We start from the raw sequence: 12,230 nt of genomic DNA, 5'->3' as shown, positions 1-12,230 counted from the left end.
CTGTATCTACTCGCTGTTGGGTAACCTCTTGCTTTTAGACTTATAAACAAAGCAAAATCAAAACAATTAGCTCCAAGAGCTCATTTTAGGTTTGATGGCTCTGTCTGTGAGCTGCAACAACAGCACCATCAACTGTCATTGTTCTATAGCACTTGCCCCCCAGTGCCATCCAGGTCTGCACCTGTGAAACCAGGATGGGCATTGTGAGTCACTCTGCCTGCCACCACATAAAAAGCTAATTTCACATTCGGGATGTATTTTTTTTTTTCAATACCAATAGCAACAAGAGTATGCCAAAAAATTTCCCCTGAAGCTCTATTCTGTTTTTTAAACTACAGAACATTCTTTCATAGTTTGACAGTTAAAATGCTGCAGTTAATGTAATAAACAGAGAATTTTTCTAAGTAGCCTGTCAAAACAAGTGACACTTTTTTTTTTTTTTGCTAGCGACTCTCAGATTCAGAACAATGGGAAGTACCTTTCAAAGCAACATCTTCATTATACAATCAAATTCTCAAAGTAATCTTCTCATCAAAGAATATTGTGTTATTTCTTTCCCAGTAATTATCAGAGTTCTGCAGCCTCTCTGGCAGTGGTGACTATTATAAAATGCAGCTGTGCTGAGTTTAAAAATTGGGGGGTCCTGCCCTGGTCGACATGGAGCCAATGCATCTCATGCCTCCACATTTCCTAATGACTTGGCTGTCTGGGCAGTAAAGCGTCAACATTTCCAGGACCTTTACACATGCCCTCAGGTTTCTAGGAGCAAAGTGCTCAGGGGGTCTCTTTAAGGACAGCAGTGATACTGGAAATTCTTGATCACCTAAGCATATTTCCTTTCCACTTAAATAAATTAGACGCTACAAAGGTTATTATCAGACTCCCTCCACCCCCAAAAAGGTGTATGTGTGTGTATGTGTGTGTGAGTGTGCGTGTGTGTGCATGTGCATAGGTTTGAAAGTCTGTCTCAAAAAAATTAGATTCCTTCTTTTTCACTTTCTCATCTCTTGGGAGCTGTCATTCCAATAGAAAGAAAATCTAAGAGTATTGAGTCAGAAGAACTACCAGTTCGATTCCAATTTTGTAGTTTGATAAAACCTGGAAAGGTAAGAAAATCCCAAGGGAACTCAAAATGATATGTCTTGGAATACTAGTATAACCTGTATGTTCTAGTGATAGACTGGAAAAATCCAACCTTTGGAATATAGTTTTCTCTGAAGAATCTTTGGGCTGCCAAGGATCATGCAATTCAGTGCTGTATGGAAGAAAAAAAGCACAAGCACAGGCTCTCTTTCTAAGGGTGACTCAAGAAACCAGCTCTCAGGGTCTTGTGAGGGTGAATCAAGACAATAGCATGAATGTTTCTAGCACACAACAGGCACTCAATAAGTGTTTTTGTTGTACCAGATCCTAATTTGGGAGTGCCTCACCTCCTGGATTATAAATTCTCCAAAGGCAGGAACCATTTTATTATTATTATTTTTTAAAGAAAACCTCTTGGTACACGCTCAAAAATCTTTGTGAATCAAATGGCATTTCTGCTTCCCTTGAAGCAACTAAGAGCTGCAGGAACATTAGCTGCCAGCAGACATTCATTTGTTCATTCATTCACTCAGCAAAAGTTTATTGGTGGTCTATTTAGTGGAATGCACAGAGCTAGGAATATGGCCTTTTCTAACTTCTATGCCAGATTAAATCCCCCCTCTCCATATTATACTCTATTAATGTACACTACATTTTCCTTTGTAGCATGTACTGCAGCTATGACAAAATGATTCCTTGCCTAACTATTTAAGGTCTGTCTCTTGGACTACGCAGAAAGCTCCAGGAAGGAGGTGCAACCCTCTTTTTCGATGTTTTAGCCTTATCAACTAACATAGTATCTAGGACAAAAATAGGTGTTTATCAAATACTGGTGAAGTGAACAAATAAATGAAAAAAGAAATGGGATATGTCTTTGCCTTTCAGAAACTCAGTTTAAAGCAATGTTTCTCAATAGGAGCATTATTTTCAGGACAGCTCCTTATTTTGTAGGGTCCTAGGTATTGTTGGGTATATTTGGCAACCCTTGGTCCTAACCACTGCCCAGTGAATGGCAGAAGTGTGCCCCCACATGTACTGAGGCAACCAAAACATCCTCCCACACTTGCAAATGCCCCACTGATTCAGAACCACTTCTGATTCTGATTCTGCCCCACTTCTGATTCAGAACCACTGTATGGCTTTGACTTGAATGAAAGAGGCAAGAAGAGCAAGAAGGGGATGGATCTAGGAAATGATGAGAAAGTAAAAATGATGGACAATGGGACACAGGTGTGTGGGGAAGGGAGAGAGGAAGTGGACTCACATGAAAGAAAGCACAGTTTGGAACGGTGTTCATTTGAGTTCTCCATGTCCTGATGATTCCCTTGTGTCCCCTTAGCCACCCACCCCTGTGATGTTTCAGGGCAGACAGAGCATAAATCAGCTGGGCAAGGTTCTTGGATACTACCCATAATTAGGTCAGTGACGTTCTGGCTTTTCTGTTTGATAGTTTGGATTTTCCCATACAATTTTTGTTTGAAGACAGGGTTTTGAGGATAAAGGACCAGAACCTAACCAGTGTTCTAGAGTTAAACATGGTGGTGCTAACTAGGATAAGGGCAGGCCTATGAAACACATGGAGGTGGACATTAAGACCCAAGAGAAAGTCCTGACAAAGGAGACATCGCATGACAACAAGTGAAATATGTTGAAGAAAGGAAACAGAGAAGCACTAAGAAGTACTATAAGTTGGCATGAGGGGCAGATATTGAGGAAGTTGGCCTAAGGGGCATGGCACCTTTGCAAAGTGCCCCGTGGACATACAAGACATGTGAAGTTTAATGCACTTGTTGAGACCCATGAATAAATGGAGGTTGGCCATGCCCGTGACTCAGAATCGACATCCACAGCTGCTGGCACTGGCCACAGGGTGGAGGGCCGTTTCATTCCCAGAAGAAAATCATAAGCCTGTGCATGGTGGCCTCAACACCAAGTGCCAAGTCATGCCTTATTAAAAAGGTTTCCCCAAGATTGGGACTGTGGCATATGCTTCTTTATATGCCTCACAGCAACTGGGAGAGTTCTCTAAGTACAACAGGGGCTCAGTACATTCTTCTTGAATCCATCTGATTAAACACTTCAGAATCCTCCAGTTTAGCTGATAGGTTGTTACTGAAGGTGAGGTGGGTTTCAGTTGAGATGGAAGGGAGAGAGCATCTTACTAGTGGGAGGAGGTCTTGAAGCACTAATGCAGCAGTGGTATTCTTTTAGGAACGTGTCTTTAAGCTAACGAGCAGAAGGTTCAAAATGGTGTGAAAGGATGTGTTGAATGAATGAACGAACAAAGGCACAGGCATGATGTCTATGGTTCTGATGACCTCTGCCCTATTGCATTAGAAAGACAGGGGCTGTCACATTCTGGCATGGAAACAGAGCAGTTTCTGTTCGTCATTGCCCAAAGGTTTTTTTTTAATGTTTATTTATTTTTGAGAGAGACAGAGGCAAAGTGTGAGAGGGGGAGGGGCAGAGAGAGAGGGAGACAGAATCCAGAACAGGCTCCAGGCTCTGAGCTGTCAGCACAGAGCCCGACACGGGGCTCGCACCCACAAACCGCGGGATCACGACCTGAGCTGAAGTCGGACACTTAACCAACTGAGCCACCCAGGAGCCCCCTAAAGGTTTTTTAATATGTGGACTTAGTTTTGACATCCCGAACCAACCACTAAAATTCTGTACAGTTTTAACTCATGCAAAAGGGAAATGGATTTATCTGGCTCAAAAGTAAAATAGAAAAGAGACAAACACTGCTGTGTCCCACCTCCAGAGCCTCCCCTTTGGCCCTGAGTGCAGGCCAGGACCTGGGAAATCAGCCTGCTTCCATGTGGCCCAGGTGAGCGTCGTGCTTTCGCATGCCCGTGGCCCCAGGGGACTGGCACAGGGTGCGCACTGCGCTCTTACTCACGGTTTGCGGAGGGTCATCCTCATGTGGGCGTCCGGGCCCATCTGCGACAGCAGCAGCATGGTGTCCTGCAGCTCCTCATCACACTCCTTCTTCTCCTCCTCAGTAGGCAAAGGGGCATCCTCGTGCTCATCATCCAGAAATCGATAAAATAAATATTTGTCTTGGAAATGGTGTTCCTGGTCCACTACGTGAAACATGAAGGCAAGGATCAGCTGTTGTCCCTCTGCCTCACAGCCCCGTTTACCAGAAGCAAATGGCTGGTGTCGGGCAAGAGAGCCAAGTGGCAGCAAAGCGGTGAGACTCCTCAGCCCTCTGACCCCGCCTCGCCCAGGGCCGTGCAGCTGGAAGACATGACTTCCCAACTGCGGTCATGCAGGCTCTCTCTGGCCCGCCCGCCACTGGCTAGCCCCACCACGTTCTTATGAGAACCTGCCAGCTTTTCTAAGATGAGCACTCTGACCAGCAAAAATTGCCTTGGTGACATCTTCTGGCATGTGGGACATGTGTCCCAAACAGGAAAATAACCAACTGCCAGATCATGCTCTATAATGGTTTTCGAGCACAGACTTAAAACAATCTTACTCTATAGGGATCAGGATTCGTATTTTTCTTTCCATATGTACTGTTTGTTAACATGTCTGCACTTTAAAAAAAAGTTTAGAGGGGCACCTGGGTGGCTTGGTCGGTTAAGCATCCGACTTCGGCTCAGGTCATGATCTCACAGTCCGTGAGTTCGAGCCCCGCATCGGTCTCTGTGCTGACAGCTCAGAGCCTGGGGCCTGTTTCAGATTCTGTGTCTCCCTCTCTCTCTGACCCTCCCCCGTTCATGCTCTGTCTCTCTCTGTCTCAAAAATAAAAACAAACGTTTAAAAAAAAATTTTTTTTTAAATAAAAAAAAGTTTAGAATAAAATTAATTGTTTGAACAAAACTGACGAGACCGAGCTTCTAGGTCAAATAACCCTAGAAGTAATTTCCATCCAGTTCTGATTTTAAAAGTTTTGTTTTCCCCTTGTTCCTTTTAAAGAAAAAGACTTAGATCTTGGTAGGACAGTCAGTGAACTTGGCTCAGGATCTCTCATTTCTATGTCTTAGAGACGCAGACCCTCAGGACCCATCCCAAACCTGCTGAGTCAGAATCTGCATTTTAACAAGAGTCCCAGATGGCTTGAATGCACATTAAAGTCTGAGAAACACAGGTGAAGCCATCATTAGATTCTCAGGCCTTGGTAAATTAAATGAACGATTTTAATGGTTTGTCAGTTTGGAAAAGTGGTCGTTAAAGCAAATGGCATGAGCAGATCAACCACAGTCACACTCCAGTCCTGAACAGCTACCCTGCCCCATGATAGCCCCTGCAGGTGTCAGGGGCTGCAACAGTGGAGCACATTCCTGATTTTAAATATGGTCATCCCGTGTGGATACAAATTGGCTCTCCCAGATAACGCCATTGTTAAAAAGCAGCTTCTGAATTCATTACTTCCTTTTCCTGCCACCAGCCCCGCTGCACATCGCATTGCTCTTCATTCTGCCCCTGCATCAGGATTGCTATGCTCAGAGTATAATCACACTACCAATGAACCGTGAATGCAAACTAATAAACATAATTGGAACTGATGCACTCGGGTCGCAATTTCATTTTCCCTTCATACATTCTCCCATGTTAGGGGGGCACGATGGCGGAACATAGCAATCAATAGCATCCGCTCGCCGCACTCGTATTGCTAAATGAAGATGCCGGCTCTCTAGGCCCCTAAAGGGACCATAATTCCTTTTTGGCCCATTTGGGAGTGCAGCAACAACTTACCCAGGGAAAGGGTTTTCCAGGGCCTAGGGCTCATCTTACCGTGGTTGAGAACGCCGTCTTCTACCAGCACTTGCCACATGCCAACAGCCTGAGTTCGGGAGTGGACACAGGGAGTTTGCTGCAGCATCCAGTCCACCAGCTCGGTTCCCACACAGCATTGCCTAAGGAGAGGGGAACACAAAGGATGGGAAGGCACGCCCTCGCGGAGGAAGGCCGGGAGATGGCTTCTGAAAGACCTTCCCGAAACACTTGTGCTCCTCCACCATAAGACGTCTCACTGCAAACAAAGCATGGCATGGCGTGGCCTCAGGTTTTCAAACTTTTGTACAAACCAACAAAACCACTCAGCTCACGAGGGAACCTTCCAAGCAATGAAAGAGCATTACACACTGCAGCACCAGAGGGTACCGAAGGGCCACTAGATGGGGAGTGTTATCTAGCAAGCTAAGCCCAGGGCCAGGAACTCTCTTGTCTCGCTGGTCCCAGAAAATCTCAGTGTAAAACGAGGGCAAAGTGACATCTGACTTCCTTCACCCGAGCCTGTGAGGAACGAGTTAATGTTTGTGAGGCACTTGGAGGTGCTCCACGAAAGGCGGTGTATAAGTGCAAAATTATATAGCACTTTATATTTTCAAGTAATACTACTGATCTTCCCCAGAGGGGTGTTGGGAGAAACAAGCAATTAGCGATGCAAATCTCTCTGAAAAAAGTCCTATGTAATGAGCATCAGCACTTCTGCAGAGCTTGTCATCTGAGGAGCTCCACATGCTTTCTGCATAGTCACACATTCACCCCTAAGTTGCCCCTCTGTGGTAAGTTCGTCAGGATGGGTGAACTGCGTGCATTAGTTAGGAAACATATAATTAGGAAATACTGAGACCTTCAGTGGGGTGAGGGAGAAGGGCAGGTGTTTGTGGCATGATGGTTCAGAGGAGGAAATGGAATCTTGAAGCCCTAGGAATGAATCCCAAGGGCCAACACAGGAAGTCACAGAGCAGCTGGGGTCTTTGCTACTGGTGGCCTCCCATCCCAGGCTAAGGATGGCACCATCTCTGGAGAGGCGCTCAGGAGCTCCTCTCTAGTTTAAGCTGGGTGTTTCCTGGTGCTGTGCGACTTTAGGAAGAGGCTTAGCCTGGGAGGAGTCATTAGATACAGCACTGTGTCTGCTAGACATTAGCTGTGTGAGTCTGGCCATGTCGTTTAAACTCGCTGGTTTTCAGTTTTCTCATCTATAAAAAAACGAGGACAAAAAGATGGCCCCTAATGTTCTAGGAACTCTGAAATCTGTCTAAGCTCCTGGGATGCCCTGATTCAGGTCCAATCCTAGAACATTTCGCAAGCAAGATATACTGAGGAGGCCGTCAGATTTCCAGGGCTACTCTGAAAACAGTCTACACCCACAAAAAGAGCTTCAATGAGCAAAGGGGGCACCTAGTAACTATTCATTCTGAACACAGGAACTGTCAAAACATGGCTCTTCTAATTTCAGAATTTATTAACGGGAAAAGTGTCATAAAAGTATAAACTAATCAATTCCATGTGGCTTTTAATTCAACGATTCTCTTTACTAAGAGGAACTCTGAGATGATCTCAGAGCACCTGGGTCCTTGCTCAGGGTATGAGAATCCTGCAGTCAGCATACAGAACAAAGACCCACAGCTGTGCCACTTGCAGCTGATAGAATCACTGAGTTTCCTCTCCATTAAAGATCTCTAGCCACTTTAGAATCGACAGCAGGCCTTAGCATGGTGATGACTTGGGGGGATACCGTGTCTGGGGAGACTACAGCCATGATATAAGCAGGTGGGGAGGAGGAGACAGATGGAACTAGAAAGTACAAGATGTGGGGCAAGGAACTTAAACTGGGGTGCAGAAAAGAGAAATCATGCCTTTGGCTTCCAAATGAGTCCATGGGTTATTACCAACAGATCATTAATTTGTATCATAGGGTGTGGAATACACACGACACCTGTATTTCAGGGACTGAAAATGTTAGTATGATGGAGCAAGAAAGAGTTTACGGCTTCTGACTTCTAGTTTCCATTTTGTCATAAAGATGACATATTTTAACGGAATTTCCCTAATGCAAGTCCACACTTGGAAAAGCATAGTCACATCATAAGTCAGGGGAAAAAATAACAAAGGCTTAAAAAGAAAAAGGTCCTTTAGCCATATGAGATTTTGAGATTCACTTGAGGAGTTAAAGTGCTTTAACTCTCTCTGGGAATATGTAACACATGATTTTTGTTATTTTTTTTAAAGTTTGGAGGTACCTGGGTGGCTCAGTTGGGTAAGCATCCGACTTGGGCTCAGGTCATGATCTCACGGTCTGTGAGTTTGAGCCCCATGTTGGGCTCTGTGCTGACAGCTCAGAGCCTGGGGCCTGCTTCTGATTCTGTGTCTCCCTCTCTCTCTGCCCCTCCCCCACGCATGTTCTGTCTTTCTCTCTCAAAAATAAATAAACATTAAAAAAAAATAAAGTTTATTTATTTATTTTGGGGAAGAGAGAGAGAGAGAGAGAGAGAGAGAGAATATTGTGCTGTCAGCACAGAGCCTGCTTGGGATATTCTCTCTCTCTCTCTCTCTCTCTTTGCCCCTCCCCTACTTGTGGGCATGCATGCTCTCACTTTCTCAAAATAAATAAGTAAACTTTAAAAAAGGGCTGGATGAATAGTCTGTCTTAAGAAATGGAATGTGTCTTCTTGATAAGACTAAAGTGTTTCTCAAATCCCATCTCATTTCCAAAATTCTCTTCAAGACGAGGTCAATTAATGTAACAAATATCCTGTCAGTTTTAGTCTTATAAACATGTTCATGACAAGCACAAGTGGAAGAGTGTTTGTTTTCAAGGAGTGCAGAAAAAGTGATCCAAAGAGGAGGAATTTGCCTGTTTTGCCATCTCTGTCCTTGGGAAACAGACTGGATCTTGAGGCACATGTACTCAAAGGTTTCCTACAGGGTGAATGAGGTCTAATTTTACAGGTTCTATCATAGTTGACAGTCATAGAAATATATTTATCCTTCATGGTAACTTTAAAATTTGTATCCGGGGGGCGCCTGGGTGGCGCAGTCGGTTAGGCGTCCGACTTCAGCCAGGTCACGATCTCGCGGTCCGTGAGTTCGAGCCCCGCGTCAGGCTCTGGCCTGATGGCTCAGAGCCTGGAGCCTGTTTCCGATTCTGTGTCTCCCTCTCTCTCTGCCCCTCCCCCGTTCATGCTCTGTCTCTCTCTGTCCCAAAAATAAATAAACGTTGAAAAAAAATGTTAAAAAATAAAATTTGTATCCTAGCTTTCACTGTGTCTTATGAATTTGGTTCATGTGAATCAAATGGGTTTTGACTCACGCCAAGTCTGATGGGTTCTGAGGTCATGTCTAGACTAAATGGGAGAGTTGAGTGACTGCTAAAAAAGGGCTATGAGGGTAAACCACGGGTGCAAGGAGAAAGTGAAAGCTTGTGTGCCATGCATAGGCCATTCCAGTTCCTAAACCCATGGTGAAGTGAAAAAAAATCAAAAGCTAAAAGATCAGACATGAATCCTCAGTTGACCCACCAGTGTTCAGTCATTCCAGAAGATTCAACTACATAATTCCTTAACTCCAGTGACAGCTATAGTGACTCCTTATTCTAAATAATTATAGACGTGATAGAGTTGTATACTCACTATATGCGCACTAGAATGAAATCCTACAGTAGAAAGTAAACTCCGTAAAGAACATTGTATATTTTATTCACTCCTGTATCCTTGGGGCTTAGAACACAATAGCATCTGGTGCCCAATAGGTATTTAATACATTTGTGGGATGAATGAATGGTAGAATGAATGAAAAGATCACTGAACTTGGAAATCAACCAAGGTTGGTTGGCTTAAGCCCTGGCTCTGCCACTCACTAGACTTGTGACTTGGACAAGGAAAACTATTTACTCTCTCTGAGCCTCACTTTTATCATCTGAAAAATGGCCTAACACCTACCTAGCAGGGCTGTGGTGAGGATCAAATAGGATAACATAGGGAAAATGGCCTGGTGGAGGGCTTCAAGAAGAAACAAATGCTAAGTAAATGTTAGTTTAATCTCATCTAAATCTAATAGTTCCCCTAAAAAAACACTAGCGAACAGAAATGGAAAAGTTTTCTTCTCTTTGTTTATCACAATTAAACGAATGTCCAAGCAAATTAGTTTAGGAGTAACTGCTGGGAATATTAAGGATAATTAAAGCTAAGCAGGGATCTAAGACAAGCTTAGATCTTCCAAAACCTGGAGGATTATAAAACATGCTACCCATAGATGGAAAACAAGAAAACGCAAGTTTGTTCCAATGTCACTAAACATGAATCTGAGGGAGGCCAAAGCCTTTGGAATTACTGCACATACCTGTATGTCTTTAGGTGGTATTTTCTATCTCTTATCATGTGAGGTGCTCGAGAGAGAATGGCATTTCGTAAAATTTTTCCAGCCCTGAGGATCTTCTCTGAAGGAACCTACATTTTAATCAGGTGAACGGAGGGAAAGAGGAAGAGGGAGAATTTATAGAAGGAAAACAAACCAGATGAATACTTAAATCACTTTCTGACTCTGGCTTGAAAAATACAACACATTCACATATTTACATTGTTCACTTGTATGACATGTCCCTTTTATTTGAGAACTGATACACACTGAATAGTCGTTATGTCTAGAAAATGCACCCGAGGTCTCCTGATGTGATGCGGAGGCGGCCAGTGGTTACCTAAGAAGTTGGCTCTGAAGGTTCATCAACCCACCTACATCCCATTACCTTGGTAATGGTGTTAGCAGGACGAAGAGGAACGTGAGGTTCAATGAGAGGTGTCTGAAAAATAAAATGTTAAGGCAAAAGAAAATTAAACAAAAAGTACACTAAAGAAAATTATGGGTTGGGGGATAATAAGAAACATCCATTTTTATAAAACTCAAAATAGAATTAAAAAAAAAAACAAGAGATAAAATCTGCCTGAATAACTTGAATGCAGATGCATTCAAAGGGCAAAATTAGACCTTCAATTTGCCAAAATTTAAATATAAATTATTAAAAATGAAAAAACCAAACAGATAGGAATGATTAGATGTTTGCAGGCTTAATGAGAAGGGAATCAATATCTACTCAAAGCATAACAAACATCAGAGCAGAAGAAAAAGCAAAACAAGATAAACATGTATGGAGATTAAAATGACCTATCTCGGGAGATAGGGATAAAGTACTGAATTAGAATGGAAATGAGCAATTTCATCCTCTGTCATGTAGTTAAGATTCTTTTCCCTCAATTTGTATTTTTGGAAAAAAAGTTGTAATTTCTAAATGATACTTCTTGGTGGTTTTATGTACTCAAGTTCCGAGGACCCACTGGGGCAGCTAGGGCACCATCTCTTTCATTTGCAAAGTGGTATACAGTTTTCAGGATTCCGTGACTGAAAGAACAGCTCTAGGATGCAGATTAAGCTGCCACTATTATCCACATTCTTCAGATGAAGGTGCTGAATTGCAATCCCAGGAAAATGACTTGCTACACAGCTACACAGGTAGGTCCCTTAGTCCTGCCAAACCCTTCCCTCTAGTTCTCTGTGATGTCTGGCAATGGCATTTCCAAACGGAAGAGAAAGTTATGTACAGTTAAAGATGGTGGTAGGACCATTAACACAATGCTATTTATGTCACTTCCAGAAGGTTTCAAATGATGATAGGTTTAGTTATGAGATTGTGATAGGCAGAAATAATGCCTCCCCCTCCAAAAGACGTCCATATCCTTATCTCCAGAACCTGTGACTATATTAGATTACGTGGCAAAAGGGATTCTGTAGATGTGGTTAAGTTAAGGCTCAAAATAGGGAGATTATCCTGGTGTTTCCTGGTGGGCCCAGTGTGATCATATGAGCTCTTAAAAGATGGAAGAGGGAGGGGAAAGCATTAGAACCAGAGACACAGCAGTGTGAGTTGGACTTGGCCTGATTTTGCTGACTCTGCTGATGGAAGAGACCAAGAGCCAAGGATGGAAGGCAGCTTCTAGAAGATGGAAAAGGCGAAGCAATATATGGCTTTTCCCCTAGAACCTCCAGAAGGACTTGGCTGCCAACACCTTCATTGTTAGCCCAGTGAGACCCATTTCAGACTTCTAACCTACAGCATTGTAAAATTATTAATTTGTGTTGTTTTAAGCCACTAACCCTGTGGTAATTTGTTATAGCAGTAAAAAAACAAAAAGCAAAAAACTAATACGGACATTATTATACTTTATAATGAAAACTCTACTTTTTGCAAACTGAAGCCATTACACTGAAAATGAATCAGTAGATTTTCCCTCTAGTCCTAATTTAAAAAATACAACAAATGGAGGAAATAAAACTCAATATTAATTTAAAATACTTTATGTACCTAAATACAAATATGCATGTATAAACATATAGCTTCCTTTTTATCAACAATAAAT

At 42.9% G+C, this 12,230-nt stretch overlaps 1 protein-coding gene across 11 annotated transcripts in view; it reads right to left on the bottom strand.

Annotated features, from left to right (window-relative positions):
• The window catches only part of RAPGEF4 (Rap guanine nucleotide exchange factor 4), a 288,036-nt gene that overhangs the window by 79,601 nt on the left and 196,205 nt on the right, over window positions 1-12,230 (bottom strand). For 10 of the 11 annotated variants that reach the window (XR_005790363.1, XM_040475406.1, XM_040475408.1 and 7 more), the window contains 4 exons: window positions 10,565-10,618; window positions 10,162-10,268; window positions 5,830-5,951; window positions 3,986-4,169 (listed from right to left, as the gene is read on the bottom strand). Coding sequence is in view for 10 of the 11 variants with exons in the window: in XM_040475406.1 (XP_040331340.1) it covers window positions 3,986-4,169; window positions 5,830-5,951; window positions 10,162-10,268; window positions 10,565-10,618 (467 nt within the window). In the remaining variant the exon portion in view is untranslated. The remainder of the gene's footprint in view (window positions 1-3,985; window positions 4,170-5,829; window positions 5,952-10,161; window positions 10,269-10,564; window positions 10,619-12,230) is intronic. The other variant, XM_040475400.1, reaches the window with a different exon arrangement.

The sequence above is a fragment of the Herpailurus yagouaroundi genome, unplaced genomic scaffold (genome assembly GCF_014898765.1).
Source record: "Herpailurus yagouaroundi ecotype Mexico unplaced genomic scaffold, PumYag 140, whole genome shotgun sequence".
In the NCBI taxonomy this organism is placed as follows: Eukaryota; Metazoa; Chordata; class Mammalia; order Carnivora; family Felidae; genus Herpailurus; species Herpailurus yagouaroundi.
Note: the sequence above shows the minus strand (reverse complement) of the source record. Positions and strands in the feature narration are given on the sequence as shown.